The sequence below is a fragment of the Macrobrachium nipponense genome, chromosome 1 (assembly GCF_015104395.2).
Source record: "Macrobrachium nipponense isolate FS-2020 chromosome 1, ASM1510439v2, whole genome shotgun sequence".
NCBI classification, from domain to species: domain Eukaryota; kingdom Metazoa; phylum Arthropoda; class Malacostraca; order Decapoda; family Palaemonidae; genus Macrobrachium; species Macrobrachium nipponense.
The window spans coordinates 117,042,857-117,061,088 of record NC_087200.1 but is presented as its reverse complement, the minus strand read 5'-3'; the positions used below and the strand labels follow the sequence as shown (position 1 = coordinate 117,061,088).

The 18,232-nt window shown below is 38.8% G+C and overlaps 1 protein-coding gene across 1 annotated transcript in view; it reads right to left on the bottom strand.

Moving 5' to 3' along the window:
* The window catches only part of LOC135219574 (polyamine-transporting ATPase 13A3-like), a 445,505-nt gene that overhangs the window by 182,707 nt on the left and 244,566 nt on the right, over nucleotides 1-18,232 (bottom strand). The window contains exon 11 of the mRNA XM_064256451.1: nucleotides 9,797-9,979. Within this exon, the coding sequence (XP_064112521.1) occupies nucleotides 9,797-9,979 (183 nt within the window). The remainder of the gene's footprint in view (nucleotides 1-9,796; nucleotides 9,980-18,232) is intronic.

Sequence of the window (18,232 nt, the reverse complement as noted above, 5' to 3'; positions counted from 1 at the left end):
CAGTTGGCAAAACAGAGGAAAACACTTGTAACATAACATATATTTCTCAGTGCTGATGACAGTATTATTTCCTTCAAGTCTTGAAATTTATCTTGCATGCCACAAGTTGAAATTTTACAGGTCCATCATAATCCCAGAGATAAGATTACCTTTGCTAATCAGTAATCATAACTCCTGTATATGACCTTACCTTACAGACCTTACATCTTGTTCGGGTTGCCCCAGGTCCCTCAGTGTGAGGCACCTCTAATGTCTACCAGAGAGTTGCTAGTACATCTTCCGGTATATTTTGCATCTTCCAATCTTGGATGGTCTGGGATGCAGTTTAGATATTTTTGTCGAGCTTATTCTCAAACACATCTACGCTCCACTCCTGATATATTCCTCAGATGAGCTGGCAACGCATTGAATAGACGCTGCATTATCGATGCGGTGCGTAGTGGATTAATGTGCCTGTGTGCTTTCCTTATTTTCCTGGTATAGTTTGGGCACTATTAATCTACCTCTGCTTGCTCTTTCTGATATTTTTAGTTCCATGATATTTTCTGCTATTCCTTCTATCTGTTTCCAGGCCTGAATTATCATGTAGCGTTTCCTCACTTCTCCTTTCCCCCACTCCTTCAACATTCTTCTCCATTCTCTCCTTCCTTTACTTCTGCCTTCCTCGTTCACCTCTCCCACGTTTCCACTTCTCTCCCAGTTCCCGTGCAAGAATTCTCACTTTGTTCCCCTCATTTCTTCTCCCTTTCTTTCTTTCTTCTTTATACCTTCATCCTTTCCTTTCTCTTTCCGAGCAATTCTCTCTACTTCCCTTCCCACTCGATTCCCCTATACTCTTCCTCCTTTCTTTTTCTAGACTATATAATTTTAAGAATTGTAGTCTTTCCCAGTAGTCTAGGTCCTTAACTTCTTCTATTCTAGCTGTAAAGGAGCCTTTGTACACACTCTATTTGTGCAATATCCTTTTGATAGTGTGGGTACCATATCATATTGCAATATTCAAGTGGACTACGAACATATGTTTTATAAGCATAATCATGTGTTCAGCTTTTCTTGTTTTGAAGTGCCGTAACAACATTCCCATTTTTGCTTTACATTTTGCCACAGAGTGCTATTTGATCATTGCATAACATTTACCTATTCATCATCACACCAAGGTCTTTAACTGCTTCCTTATTTGTGATGGTCTCATTATTAGGTCCCTTATATGCATATAGCTTTCTTTCTCTGTCTCCATAATTTATTGATTCAAATTTATCAGAGTTAAATACCATCCTATTTACCTCTGCCCAATCATATACTTTGTTAAGGTCTCTTTGTAGAGCGTTCCTATCTTCATCACAAGTAATTTCTCTACTTATTCTTGTGTCATCTGCGAAACTACTCACTACCGAATCCTTAACATTATTATCTATGTCTTCAATCATAATAACAAACAGTATTGCAGCTAACACCGTACCTTGCGGCACACCGGATATTACCTTGGCTTCATCCGATTCTCGTCGTTTGCAATAACTATCTGTTTTCTGTTGTGTAAAAATTCTTTTAACCATCTTCCTACTTTATCCACGATATTGTGTTTTCTAATTTTCTTCGCTAATATATTATGGTCTACTTTATCAAAAGCTTTTGCAAAGTCTAAATAAACCACATCTGTTTCATTTCCGCTTTTCATATTTTTGAATATGTTCTCACGGTGGACTAACAGTTGAGTTTGTGTACTTTTTCCGGGTACGAAACCATGTTGTCCTTTATTAAACAAATTATTTTTTTATTAAATGTTTCATAATATTTTTCTTCATTACCCTTTCATACTTTCATAATATGTGATGTTAGACTCACAGGCCTATAATTACTTGCCTCTAGTCTTGATCCACTTTTGAAAGTAGGGGTAATATATGCTAATTGTGCTCATCATAAATCTTGCCTGTATCTACACTTTGTCTTAATAATATTGCAAGTGGCTTTGCGATAGAATGAACTACTTTCTTTAACAAAATAGCAGGAATTCCATCAGGCCCTGCAGCAGCTCCATTTTTAATTTCATTAATAGCCTGCACAATATCAGCTTCAATTAATATCTATGTCAGCTAAATATTCACTATTTTCATCCCTTACTTCTATATCATTATCTTCATTATCTATTCTAGGGGTGAATTCTCTCTTATATCGTTCTGCAGTATGTTGCAAATTCTTTTTTTTCATTCGTTAATCTCCCTTCAATTCTCAGAGGGCCTATTTCTATTCTTCTTTTATTCATCTTCTTCGCATATGAGTATAATAGTTTGGGTTTTGTTTTGCTTGATATTTAATAGGGTTTTTTCTTCCAAGTCCCGTTTTTCATTTTCTTTTGATTGTATAATCTTTTGTTCTGCATTTTCTATCTTACTCTTTAGTTCTATAACTTTCCATGCATTTTTTTCTTTTGCAAGACCTTTTTTCCACTTTCTGATTTTCTGGAACAAGATCCTTCTGTCTCTTGGTATGCATGACTGATGTTTACTTTTCTTCTTCGGTATATATTTTTCCACTATTTTCTCCAATATTTTATATAATATCTCCGTATTTACCCTTATGTCATCACTTACGAAAATGTTATCCCAATCTTTGTTTAATTCTTCATTAATTTCTGACCATTTTTATATTTTTACTGTAGAAGTTGTATTTTCCATATCCTTCCCACTTTTTCATTTCTTGCTTATCTCTATTTTCACTTGCTTTGGAATGAACTGTTAATTCTATGACATTATGGTCTGAAATACTCGCATTATAAACTATTATTTCTTTAACATAATTCATCTCGTTCACAAATACTAGGTCTAAAGTATTTTTCCTTTCTTGTTGGCAGGTGATTTATTTGTTGAATGTTGTATTCTAGTAGCATATCTAATAGCTTTTCAAATTGCCTTTTATCTTCTGCACTACTATTACTCTCTTTTTTATATGTATAAGTACAACCACAATCTACCTTCGTTCTTTCCATTCTACGAAAGGAAAGTTGAAGTCACCAGATAGGAGAAGTAGTCCAGTCCATTGTGATTTCTACATATATCATCCAATTTTTCAATTATTAAGTCAAACTCTTTGTTTTAGTATTAGGAGGTCTATATATTACTATGTTCATCAATTTTTCAGATTCAAATTCTAACCGCTATTAGTTCACATTCTGAGTTACTATATTTCTCATATATTTTTCCTTGTTTTTTGTCTTTCCCATATATTGTGGTTCCCCCTTGATTCCTATTTTTTCTATCTGATCTATAAGTTTGGAACCCTTTTATTTGATCATCATTCCCAGTCTCTTGGGAATACCAGGTTTCACTTATCATTATATCTATTTTCTTCATTTTGGGTAGTTCTTCTAAGTACTCCTCTATTTTTCTTTTTGAGTTACTCGTAACTAAACCCTGCGCATTCATCACTATGATGGTTTGCGTGTTTTCTCTTCATTTAATACTGGTAGTAATAAGGATTTTCCCATGTCTCTTTCCTGTTCTGGTATGTTGTTCTTTTTTTCATTTCCAGAAATTTCTGACATTAAAAAATCCAACTTTTCCATAATATTTGATCTTCCTTCATCATAATTATTCATTTTGTGTCTGAATCTGCAATTTTCTCCGTTTCTGCAATATCCTCTTGCATAATAAATACAGTTATTATCTCTTGAGTAGAATTTCGGAGCTGATGCTTTGAAATTTTTTTGCTGACTCTGCATATCTCATTGGTGGTTTGCTTTTCTCTTTTACCTGATATTCTTGATTTCTCTCTTTATTTGTTTCTTTCTTATTTTGGATTTTATTACTTGGTTGGTTATTTATTTGATTATGATTCATGGCTACAGGGTGCATATATTTGCATTTTTTGTCGAACTTACATCCTTTTCCTTCTTTTAGGTTTTTACATATTTTTGGATGCAGATCTCTGCAATCATCCCCATATCCATCTAAGTATGCACATTTACCATATATTTCATAGTTTTGACATATCTTAGGATGTTTGTAGTAACATCTTTCTCCAAATCTGCAATTCCCTCTTTTCAAAAGGTTGCAGATTTTGTCTTTCTTGTCTATTTTTTGCCTCTTTCCCGTCATTGTATAGATCTGGGTAGAGCCTCTTCGGGATTTGCTTTTCTGTTGTCATATCGTAATTTATTTCTTCGTAGGTATGCTGCTTTTTATTGCCTCATATGTAGTATCAATGAGTATCTCTGCATTCATACTTTTACTTATCTTGTTCTTTGTTTTCCTTATTTTTTTCTGTCATTTCATTTTTGTTTACTTCTCTTCCGTTTTCCTCTTCTTCTTTTTCTTCTTCTTCTTCCTCTTCCTCTTCTTCTTCATCCTCAACTATTTGTACATTCAATCTTGATTTAATAACATTGTCTATCCATGATAGACATGTTGAACAAAAAATTCTTGTATCTTTTCTCAAATCTTGTATTACCTCAGCACACTGTGGATGGGTCGGAATGTTGCATGCAGCACATTTTCTGATTAGGTTTTGTGGATTGACTATGCTATACCAAACCTTACACAGTTTGCATGCTTTTGGCATTCTTTTTCCTAATGCATCAATTAGGATATTCACACGGATTCACCGTTATTCCATTTTCTTTGTCGGAGATGTTGGTTTATGTATATTTTCTTATGAGTCTCTTGACCACTTGGATTTTATTTGGAACTTCTTCAATTATTTTCAAGATGTTTTCATTAGATTTGTTCCAGTTTGAAGGATTATATCCTTCTAATATATCTATGAATGCTTTTGTATCTTTTTGGTTAGGACTGTTGCTGATTTCATAGATGAGAAATGCCAGTTCCCTTCCTGCTACCTCATCGTATTGCGAATCTGCTAAACACGCCAAATTACGCCACCTCTTCCCGCAGTTGGAACTTACTGCCATCTTTGTTCTGTTTTTATAGTATTACCACTTTGATAAACTAACTTAGAAGACGCTTTATCCTACTATTTTTCACACTAATCTTATCACCGATAGTTCACGAACACTTCTAGATATTTCTCAAATTCTAGTCGTATGTTAAACTTGTGATATCTGTTGATTAATCTGACTTCACACGGGTACGTCTCACCAAGCAAGATGGCTACTTTGAATGAACTGTATTAACTATTCTTAGTGAATGTAGCAAATGAATAAAAGTACAATATAATAAAAAAAATGTATGTAGTGATAATTATTCATTTCTGTGTCAGCAGGTTATGGTAGACAGGATAACAGATGAGTAAAGTAGTAACTTAAATATTATACTTTCTTCTTCTTTCCCACTGTTATCCCTATAGTATTAAGGGGTTGGTTGCCTGATGCGCCTTCTCCACTGCCGTCTAACAAAGGCATCATCCTCCACCAAACATCTCTCCATTATCTTCCTTCACTTCATCCCACCATCTAATCTCTGTCTCCCTCTGCATCTTCTTCCTCTAACAGGTTCTTCCCAAGCCCTCTTCACTTCCACAATGTCATCCATCTTTAACACATGCCCATACCATCTCAATTGTGACTCTCTTATTATCTCTGTTATCTCTACTAAGCCTTCTCTTCTTTTCATCATTTTCCACTCATCTCTGTTATCTTTACAAAGCCTTCTCTTCTTATTTCATTATTTTCCAATCTCTCAAGCAGCGATATTCCCATAACCTGAATCAGCATTCTCATCTCTGTTCTCTCAAGCTTTACTTCCTCTTTTCTTCTAAGAGCCCATATTTCCGATCCACACATTAACATTGGTCTTAGCACTGTGCTATAAATCTTGACTTTCGCTTGATTGGCATTTCCTTATCACATGCTACTCCAGCTACATCTATCCACTTTCCCCATGCAGCTTTTATCCTACGGTCAACTTCAGCGTCACATCTTCCTTCTTGGCTTAAAGTAAATCCTAAGTATTTAAACTTTTCTGCCTGTTTTATAATCGAGCCTCTTCTTTTTTGTATTACCATTCGGTCTATCTTCCCTACTGCTCACCAAAACCTTAGTTTTATTCACATTCACCTTTAAGCCATCCTTCTCTAAAGGCTCCTGCCACTATCCAACCCTTCATTGTAGGTCCTCCTCATCTTCAGCAGTAATCACTAGATCATCAGCATACAGTAATTCCCACAGCATTTCATTCCTGATTTTTTCACTCAACACATCCTGGCCAGCACAAACAAAAATGGGCTTAATGCTGACAACTGGTGTAATTTCACACTAACTTAGAGTTTTATGTTTCCCCAACTGCTGTTATTAATTTTGTTCTCATTCTTTGATATATAATCTCAACCAGTCTACCAAACTTTTCTGGAACTTTCCTCTTCTCCAAACACCAAAACATCACTTCTATTGAGATTTTATCATACACTTTCTCGAGGTCTAGAAATGCCCAATAAAGCTCCTGGTTTCCATCTAGCCTCTTCCTGTTGTGTCTTACTATGAACATGGCATCCACCATCTCTCTCTCATGTGAATCCAAACTACTGTTTCCTGAATTTTACAATCTCTCATCCAGTATCCTCTCTAAACTTTCAATCCATGCTCTGTTAGTTTAATTCCTCTGTAGTTACCACAATCGATGACATCTCCCTTCTGCTTGTATATATACACCATTAGATTCTCCTCCCAGTCCCTTGGCATTTAGTCTTTTTCCCATATAGCTTTTAATAAATCCAGCATCCATTTTTCCCCCTCTGTACTCTGTACCTAGTAATTTGTCATTTCAATTTGGAACTCCGATGGACCTGGTTTTATCATTCTTCATTTTACTTAATGCTTTCCTCACTTCTCTATCCCATATCTAAATCACTTGTCCCTCCACCCTCTGTGCTTCCTCTATCTCCTCTTTCTCATTTTCAGTATTTAAAAAGTTGTTCAAAATACTCTCACCATCTCTTCTTAATGTCTTCATCTATATACTACAATATATTTCCATCTGTATACGTACTTGATGACACCAAATTTACCCAAATCCTTTCTCTGCCCTTTCCTCAAGTTTCAAATCTTATGGATATCCTTTCTCCTTCTCTTGTTCCTAGTTTCTCATTCAACTGATCTGCTGCCCTTCCAAAAGCCATACCTACCCTCCTCCTTGAATCTCTTTTCTCTACTCTTTACCATTCCTCTGCACTCTGTGCACGCCTTACTTTCTAGTCCTTAAATGCTTTTGATTTTCTTTTAATTGATTCTTGCACCTCCCCATTCCAAAACCACTTTTCTCCTCTCGGCACTCCATATCAGCTGGTTCTTCCCACCAGTTCCTCTGCTTCCCGCACACATTTTTCTCATGTCTGTCCAGATCTTTTCCACTCTGCTACCCTGTCCAACTTCTACATTCCCCTTTTCCAGACATCTCTCTCTCACAGTCCCCCTAAATTGCTCTCCCTTTTTTCCTCTAAGTTCCCAATTCTTAATTCTAGATCTCCTCTTTCTCTTTTTGGATTTCCTCCCTCTCATTTCCAAATCCATCACTACCAACCTATGTTGTTTAACAGATGCTTCTCCCAAGATCACCTTGCAGTTCGTCACATTGCTTTTGTCTGCTCCTCTAACCAGGGTGTAATCTATTTGGCTTTGCACCCCTCCACTTTCACAAGTTATAAAGTACTTATCCAACTACTGAAACCATGTGTTCATACATGCTAATAAAAAACTGAGCCATCTCCAACATATAATCCACATCTTCATTTATAATTCCAAACCCATGGCCTCTGTGTACCTCGTCATACCCATCTCTTCTCTTCCCCACCCTGACCTTCATATCAGCTCCTATTTTCAGTTTCTCCTCCTCCCTCAATGTTATAATGACAGCTTCAAACTCTTTGTCTTAATAAATTCTTTCTCTTGCTCTTGGCACCCCAACTGAGGAGCATATGTTGATTTTATATTTACCATTTTGTCCCCTATTAATATTGGTGTCTTTAAAATCCTCTCATTTACTCTCTTTACTTCTATCACTTTTTCCTTCCAGCTGTTGCTTGCCATTATTCCAACTCAATTTCTTCCCTCTCATGACCTGCTGTAATATAGCCTATACCCATTTCTTATCTCTCTAGTTCCATTCCCTTTCCACCTAGTCTCCTGCATCCTGGGGCTTTACAACAGGAGAAGCTGAGGGGGCGCCTACCTGGGGGCAAACTCCACCAACCTCCCTCAGACTGTTGGTATGCCTCCTACCAGGACTTTAACTGAGGCACTCTAATGCTCCATAGTACTGACTCTGACACCACAGTTATGATCTACACGGGCTTTGAGGCTGGCAATGGCATCAGGGTCGGAAACAAGGGGGTCTGGTAAGGGAGGGGTCATAATAGTCAGAGGACTGGAAGGGGAGAAAAGCAGAGAAGTTTGAGGGCGAATAGGTACATCAGCTACATCCGATTAAGGAGAAGCCTGCAAACTCGCTACATTCCTAGCTTCACCTCTTTGAGCTGCCTTCCTCTTCCTATCACACTTTAATCCATCCAAATCAGCCTCGAGGGCCTTCCACTTCCCCTGATCCCAATCTTTGCACTCTTGACATGTCAAACTGATAGAGCAAGTCTGGCCCCTACAATTAGAACAAATTGTATGGGAGTCATAAGATGCTCTGGTCATCATAGTTTTGCAGCAAAGCCCAATACTACTAGAATTACTAGCGTCTGACTTTCTACGTCTATGCAAAATCAGAGACCAAAGAACAACTTAAACTAAACAATAACAACTCAAAGGCTAACAAAACAAAAACCAAGTATGCCACCAAATAAACAACTCCAAATAACCATCCGGTGAACAAAATAAAAATTTTAGCTGCTACGAATGGCTGATGTTCAGTCATTGACCAGTAGAAACAACGAGCTGTTCAGCTGTGTTGTACCTATCCTTCCTGATGGTGGGCGGGGCCATGTCTCCTACACAAAACGAAAATAAGCGCTAACATAATTTTCAATTATTTAGCTGCCGTGTGAGTTGAAACTATGACTGTGTAATTACTAGGTAAGTTTAGTATATACAAATATTTTTCATGTTTTGAAGATTACGTAAAATTTTTTTTCTTATTTGTCATACCTCTATTGATTGGATTCTAATCTTTTTACTAATTTTAATTTCTATTTTGGATATCAGGTTCATGTGGCATATTTACAGTTTAAATGTTATTCCATTCTTCTATTATTTCCTATTGTGGTGTTTAATTTCTAATTTATCTGACATAAAAAAAATCCTTCATAAGGCTACACCCAATACTATCAAAATCTTAAAATATTGCATCTGTTGAAGCCCCATCCATTTGCACACACTGACACAATGTACAAAAAATTTTTTGATGCAACACAACTAGGCAGTTGACACTGTTGTTGGTTAGTAATGTGAAGCACACTAAAATCAGCAAACTTCAAAATACTTAACACCAAATATTCATGAAAAAAAAATGGACTGAAAAAACAAAAGCCATTAACTTGTAAATGTTGCCACCTATTTTTTGTTTATGTATATTTTTAAAAAGCTTTGCTGGTCAAAACTGTGTTGCATCTTCAATGTCTGAGCATGGAATTCAGTAAATATATAGTGAGGTGTAGAAACTACCCTTTTGTTATTTATTCAAAATTACTGGAAAACATCTGGAAATGAACAACTTAGCTAATGAATACATAGATGAAAATAATGCAAAGAGGAAACAAAGCAGGAATCAGCAAATGAAGGGTACCCAAGGTTATCAGTAGTTCATGCCTCTTTAGACAAGTGTTACTATCAGGCACAAGACTGTTAATTCTAGGACACTGAGACCAGATCTTTGATGGGGTTTCAAAAAAACAACTAATGTTCACTAACCTTATGCATAATGTAAACATACAAGGAGTATGACATTCCTATTGATGCAATCATAAACATGAAGCCAATAAATTTCATTGAATCTTTGTAGAATTTGAAATCCAATGGTCTGGGATACAGAATAGACCGCACTAATTCCCCTTTAGCCGTACTAAACCCAGTCCTCACAACAACTGCTAGAACCTGTTAAAGGAAAAAAAATACATATGATGAAATTTTGTTGACTACAAAGATTAAATTACAACAGAACTAAATTATACCTCCATAACATCATACAAAACTAAAATGCATCATATAACACTTAACCTTCATGAAAATGTTGAAATTTCCCAGGGATAGTAAAGAAGAGACAAATCGAAACAAATTCTCATTCAAACAACACTTAATCATCTACTTGTAACTTAATCATATACTTATAACTAGTATGTATATATATATATTATATATATATATATATATATATATATATATATATATTATATAATATATATTATAATATAATATATTATATATATATATATGTATATATATATATATATATATATATATATATATATATTAATATTATATATATATATATATATATATATATATATATATATTATAATATATTATAATAAAATATATAATATAATATATATAATTATATTATATATTGGATATATAATATATATATTATAATATTACATTTGGAACCGCCGTATTTGCGTTCTCTGGATTCATGGACTCACACATTCACGGATTTCTCTCAGGAACGTTTCCCCCCATTATTCGCGGAAAATTCGTGCATTCGTGGTATTTTTCTACGAGAAATATCCACAAATTCCAGTTTTTTTGTTTTTTTTAATCAATTTCATCATAAAATGCCCTTTTTGTGATAAAACTTAAAAAAAACCAAGTATGAAAATTTTTTAGTGGTTTTTCTTAAGTTTTAACTAGCAAAATAGGCTGTTCTTAACGTTTTTATAAGGGTTCCAAACATTCGTGGATTCTAACTATTCATGGGGGGGGGGGGGGGTCTGGTACGCATCCCTGCGAATACAGGGGGACCACTGTATATATATATATATATATATATATATATATATATATCTATATATATCATTATATATATATATACATATATATATATATATATATATAATATATATATATATATCTTATATATATAACACAGATGGCATTCAACATATCAAAAAAGACCCGTTAAGAGGTTCCCAAGATCTGCCACAAGGCCTTGCAGATGTTCAAGTGAAGAAACCAAGCCAATGGAAGATCTTGATGCACCCTGCTGAAAGCATGTATCACTACATTGTGGACACTCCTTAGACAAACTGAGGCACGATGGAGACAGTCTGCCTTTTCACCCAAATGGGAGCTTTTCTAGATAAATGGGTTAATAATGAAGAAATATTTTTACAATAAAAAATGTTTTTCATACAGAGCCATCAATCATAATTCAAGTGTCCTCCTTTCCCAGCATTATCTTTATGGTTTTGGTTGGCTAATACCATACTCTTCCTCCCAGCATTACCCCATTTTTATATGGGTTGCTGTTAGAATGAGTCGTCTCCATCGATTTCTGTCATGAGCATCATTCTCATTAATACCTTTCCATAACATATCTTCCCCTACACAATCATGCCATCTCTTTCTTGGTTTTCCCTTCTCCTTTCTATCCTGCACTTCCATTTCCATTGTATGTCTTCCAACATGATGTTCCTCTCTTCATAACAGGTGTCCATACCATTGAAGCCTTCCCTCCTATAATTTCTTTGATATTTCAACTACCTTTGTCAATCCTCTTATATTATCATTTCTAATCTTATCTTCCCTTGTTACTCCCGACATCCATCTTCTCCTCTGTCTTCCTCATGCTTGCTGTTTCTATTCCAAATAACATTGCTGGTCTCACCACCATCCTATGAAACTTTCCCTTCAATTTCAGAGGACCCTTCTTGTCACAGAAGACCTCTGATGCAGACCTCCAGTTATTCCATCCTGCCTGAATTCGATATCTCACCTCTTGGTCCATGCTTCCACTATCCTCCAATATGGACCCCCAGTACTTGAACTTCTGTACTCTCTTTATTTCTTCCCCACCCAATCCTATGCTATTTCCACCATCACCAGTAATACTGGAGCACATATATTTGGTTTTTGATCTGCTTATTCTCATTCCTCTCTCCTTAAGTGCTGCTCTCCACCTCTCCAACTCCTCCCTCCCCTCTGAACACAACACACAATGTCATCTGCATATACGGTGGTCCCCCCGTATTCGCGTTCTCCGGATTTGCGGATTTTTCTTTGGAACCTATTTAGAAATTATTCGCGGACGGACTCACCCATTCGCGGAATTTTCCGAAGAAAATAATAACTAATTAGTGTATTTTGATGTTTATTTTCATGATGTTTATTCTCTCTCTCTCTCTCTCTCTCTTTTGCCACACAAGATAATGTGTCATAGTGGTAACTCCCTCCCTCTCTTTCGCTGGAAGCGTTATAAGTATTTTTTGAGAGAACAGAGAGAGATAAACTCTCTCTCTCTCTCTCTCTTCTCTCTCCTCTCTCTTTCTCGTCTCTCTCTCTCTCTCTTCTTCGCTCTCTCTTTTATAACCGAGATGAAAGAATTTTTATGGTACTAGTATGTAAAATGTTTATTGATAATTTCAGTTATTTAATAATAATAATAATAATAATAATAATAATAATAATAATAATAATAATAATAATAATAAAAACTGTAATTCCAAAATTCATAATGGTAGTATTTTAAAGAGATGAAAATGACCTTTCCATTTCACTTGTAAGGATAACTCCTCTTTCTTACCGAGATGAGAGAATTTTTATGGTAGATGCATGTGTTTATTTTATTTTCAAATAAGGGATTTTGACGTAAGGAAAAATCTATTTCTGGGCGATTGGTTCGTGTCGCCAGCGAAATATCCTTTAATCCATTATTTCTAAGGTAAATGTACTAACACATACCAGAGAATAAATAAAATAAAGAAAAGGTCAGTACTACTGACTCGTCACCCTCCAGACCCTCCAAGAGGGTGTCGGTATGAACACTATGGCGAGTGAGACCACTACCACGAACCACTTGCCAATAGAAATCTCCCATTACAAAACCCCCACTAGAGGGGAGCCGACCCACAGAGTGGGCAGCAACTACTACTACTCCATCCCATGCTGCCGACTGCTGCGCCTCTGGTGGCCATCCTGAAGTTAGCAGACAATCTTGAGCGCTGGGATGGGTAGGGTGGGATTTCGCTGGCGACACGAACCAATCGCCCAGAAATAGATTTTTCCTTACGTCAAAATCCCTTTTCTGGGCTCAGTTCCTGTCGCTGCGCGAAATCGTACCAGAGAAATAGCACAAGATTGTAAAGAACAAATAAAACAGACAAAAAAGGTCTCAATAAAAGATAAAATAAAATGAAGAAATATAATTACTAATAAATATACATATACACAATGATACAGAATAGAAATATTACTTAAAATTAACTTAAAGTTAATAATATTTCTTAAAATTAACTTAAATTTAACATATATATACAGGGCTTACATGGAATATATGTTGAGCTTAACATCTGTGTATAGTTAATATGTACAAAGTAATTAAAGCAATTATAATAATAAACTTGAATAGAACACACTTCGACAATAATATAATAAAGAAATGTATCTGACTTGTAGTATACAAAACCCGTAACCATTGTAATAAGATGTGTCACCCTAGCATAAAAATAAGGGGATCACATCAAGAGATCATTATTATACAATCAATTGTGAGTGACCCTAGCAAAAAATAAGGGGCACCCACGTACCATCATAAGAGCAGCTAAGACTCAAGGTAAACGTAGATGAACATGGCAGGTATAGACAAACTGTTGTGGGTGAGATAGGTAGAAAGGAGAACTGGATCTTCTACTAAAGATTAAGCAGAGTCGGGGGAAACTATGTTACCCGCCGCAACTGCTGAAAATTTCAGAGCTTCCAAGGACTTTAAGTAATGACGCTTAAATACTGTCGGCGATTTCCATCCGGTATACTTTTTTAAATCATCGAAATTCATGTGTTGGAAATAGTTAATTGAGGTGGCAACTGCCCTGACATCATGTACTTTAGGGAAGGAATCAGGGTTGGCTTGCTTAATAAAGTACAGGATTTGTTGCCTGATACCTTTAGTAGATAAAGTACCACCTTTTTCTCTCATAAAGAGGGGACCCGAAGAGGATGAGGATGTCCTGGACAGAAAGGCTCGTAAGGTCGATACTGGACAAAGAGAAACATCTTGTGGAAGGGGTACAACCTTCCATGGTTCCCACCTCATCAAAGGATCCTCATTCTTTGCTATAAAAGTACGTTCCGGAGAAAGTAGAACTTCCCCTGTGGGAAGAAATTCTATATGATTGGGATCTCTGGATAACGCCGACAGTTCTGAAATTCTAGCTCCTGAAGCCAAGCTTAACAAAAATAGAGTCTTTCTTAAGAGCATTATAAATGAAAATTGTCGTATTATCTGTTTCTGAAGCCAGCTTTAGAACATCATTTAAGAACCATGACACTGACGTAGGCCTCACTGAAGGTCTAAGTCTAGCACAAGCCTTGGGAATAGACGAGAAGTAAGAGTCTGTCAAGTCTATGCTGAACCCGAGTTGAAAAATCTTTTTCAAGGCCGACTTGTTTGTCGTAATAGTGCTAGCTGCTAAGCCTTTTCAAATAAAGATCTGAAAAAGGATATAGCTGAATTGATTGTCATGATTCTAATATCTGATTCTCTCAGGAAGGATGCCAACTTTTTGACTGCAGCATCATACTGTCTCAAAGTTGAATCTCTCTTATCAGATTCCAAGAAAAGAATATTTCGAGGATCAATATTCGCGTCTCTTTTAGCCGCGAACTTCATGAAGTCCATAAAGTTAGGGTTTTGAGAATTCCTGAGGAAGCGAACACAGTCTTCGTTTGTACTTAACTGGGAGAGCCTGGATTGGGAATTCGAAGAGGACGAAGACCCAGTTCCAGAATGAGAGGGTACCAATTGCTCTTCGGCCAGTCTGGGGCTACTAGAGCTACTTGACCCTTGAACGTTCTGAGTTTGTTCAGTATCTTCAGGAGAAGATTCACTGGAGGAAAGACATAAATCTTCTCCCAGTTGTTCCAGTCTATGGACAGGCGTCCGTGGCATAGGCCAAGAGGGTCCAGGTTGGGGGCCACATAACATGGGAGTTTGTGGTTCGCTTGGGATGCGAATAGATCCGCTTGTAGACCTGGAACCCTCCGGAGAATCCATTGGAACGAACTGTTGTCCAGTGACCATTCCGACTCCAGAGGAACTGATCAGGATAGAGCATCTGCTATGACGTTTATCTCACTCCAGCTATATGGGTGGAGGAGAGGTGCCAACTGAACTTGTCCGCCAGGGAGAAGATGGCTACCATGACATGATTCAGATGTCGTGACTTGGAGCCTCCTCTGTTTACACAATGGACTACCACTGCGCTGTCTAAAACTAGCTTTATGTGGGAGTTCTTTGGCGGACGTAACCTTTTTAGAGTCAAGAACACTGCCATTGCTTCCAGTACATTTATGTGAAGCTGACGGAACTGGGGTGACCAGGTTCCTTGAAACCTTTCTTGAACTGAGAATATCCTCCCCAGCCGCTTAATGAAGCGTCCGTGTGGATGGTAATCCCCGGAGGAGGAAACTGAAGGGGTACTGATATTGACAGGTTCTTGACTTTTGCCCAAGGGCGTAGACGATTCCGCAGAATCTGTGGGACTGATGATAATTTGTCCCTGGACCTGACATTTGCTCGTGAGCGCCAGATTCTGGTTAGGTCTTTCAGTTTGGGTTTCATCAAGATGTTTGTCACTGATGCAAATTGGAGGTGAACCCAGAATCCTTTCCTGGGTTCTCCTTGAAGCAAGTTTGTGTCCTAGAAATTTGCTTTACTGACTTCGCTATTTCTTTTCTCTTGGCTGATGGAATCGACAGAGTATGGGAGGATAGATTCCATTGAATGCCCAGCCACTGAAAGTTTGACTCCAGAGTGAGTCTTGATTTTGTACCTGTTTATCTTGAACCCTAGATATTCCAGGAACTGGATACTTTCAGTGTTGCTTTGCGATATTCCTCGACTGTTGGAGCCCAAATCAACCAATCGTCGAGATACGCTACTACCATGATCCCTTGCGACCTTAGTTGTTGGACGACCACTTCCGCCAACTTCGTGAACACCCTGGGTGCCACGTTCAGAACCGAAGGGAACTACCTTGAAGGAGAATGCTTGATCTCCTATCTTGAAGCCCAGATAAGGGCGAAAGTGTCTTGCAATAGGGATATGATAGTATGCGTCTGTAAGATCGATAGAGGTGGTGACGGCCCCACGGGGAAGTAAGGTCCGCACCTGCGAGATCGTGAGCATCTTGAACTTGTCGCAGCGAATGGCCAAGTTTAAACGGGACAAGTCTAAGATTACCCTTCTTTTTTGTGAGCCTTTCTTTGGAACGCTGAACAAGCGCCCTTGAAACTTAATCTGTTGACTCTCGCTATTGCTCCTTTCTGAAGGAGGTCCTCCGCATACTCCGTCAATTCTTTGGATGGAAGTTGAAGGAAAGGTCTGGGTGGGGGCGGATTCGCAACCCAACTCCAACCCAGGCCTTTCGACACAATACTTTGTGCCAATTTGCTGAATCCCCACCGGTGGCGGAAGAGAACAGCCTCCCTCCTACCTGGAAGTTGTTCTCATTGTTGCTGGTAACCTCCGCGGCCTCCCCGGAAGTGTTTTCCTCTATTAAGGGACCTTCCTGATCCTCTCTGACGAAAGGATCGCTTACCTCTGCCTCCCCTGCCCGAGCGGTCATACTGCTGAAAGGCCTGGCCTTCGAACACTTGGTTGTAAGGCTGGGGAGACAGCGTAAGAGGTGGAAGGTTGAGGCTGGGGGGAAATCACATAGATAGGCTGTGATTGGGCCTTGGAGGTAGAGGGTTGGGCCGCCTGCACCAACGGAACGGCCGAAACAGGCTGGGCGAAGCGTTGTTGTTTCTTTAGGTAAGGCTGGAAACGTCTGGGTTTCCTCTGAGCCTTACCCCTCACTGCTTGGTCTTGGCGTCTCTTTGCAGTGAGACCCCAACGATCCTTAAGGCTTTGGTTAAGCCTTGTAGCTTCCGCTGGACCTCCTTTACCATTGCATCGGGGAAGAGGTCTGCTCCCCAGATGTTTGATGAAAGCAACTTATTCGGTTCATGCCGAATAGTTGCTTCTTGGAGGACATGCTTCCGACAATTCGTTCTGGCTGTGGCGAACTCAACATGTCAGACTGTACTGTTTGAGTCAGTGACTTGGTGATAAGCTTAAAAGAGTGGCTCGGAACCGTAAGCAATGGTAGCCACTTCCGTCATGGCCATGGTGTTAATAGACCTGGCTAGCCTAGACTTGGCCTCAAACTCCGCCTGAATGAGGCTGTCCGGAAGTCTAGGCAGCTTCTCACCAAACTGATCCATAGCACAGTCTGGTTTGAGTTGCCGCCGAAAAAGTGTTGGGCAGGTCTTCCCACAATTCTCCGGTTGAGGGAAGCAAAGGAGATGTGGGGTCCGCTTCCTTTAGCTGTGGTTAACGACTCCCCCTTCTGGGCCGCTGGGATAGTGACCGTAGCGATTTTGGTAAGGAAGGGAAGCGGTAGTTCCTTCTTCCATTGTGAAAATGGTGAAGGGACTTAAAAGGTTGAATCTTCGTGTTTGAACAATCCATGTCCTCTAGCACTCCTGAGCCATTCTCTTTGAGCCTGGTCACGTGAATAGAGGACTGTCTCTTTAGGGACCTTGTCATCTCGCGTCATGGCTGCGTCAGTGAGTCTGGCGTAGCCAATGAACGGTGGCTGTAGACCCTCCGGGTAGAACTTCCGAGTCCTCAATCCTTCGAGTACCACACTCCGGAATTGAAATAAGCCCATCCTGGAAGGGGCGTATGACGCCACCCTCCAGGGGTTATTCATAGAGAACGGAGGCAGAGAGTCATTACTTGTTCAGCTGAGCCATACCTGTGCCGAAAGGTGGGGGAGTAGCTAGAGGAGCCTGGCTAAGTTCGGCGATGATGTTATCCTGGGAGGTGATCCTGGCGGTGGACCAAACCGGGAGGAACACATCTGCTCCATACTGGTTTTTTTTGAGTGAGAAACCGACCAAATCCCCCATGTGTTGTAACAGACCAGCATTGGGATCCAAAGCCGGAGCTGCTGCGGAGGTGGTTGGGTAACTCTGAACAGGTAAACCCCCCCCTGCCCAAGGGGAGAGGAGAAACGGTGTACCTCCGCCGGAGTATGTGATCTCTCCTTAGAAGACCTACTCCTTGAGGATTTGGAGCCGGACCCAGAAGCTCTAGACCTCTCTGCTCCGGGGTTCGTAGCCGGAGACTTGCGAGATGTTGAC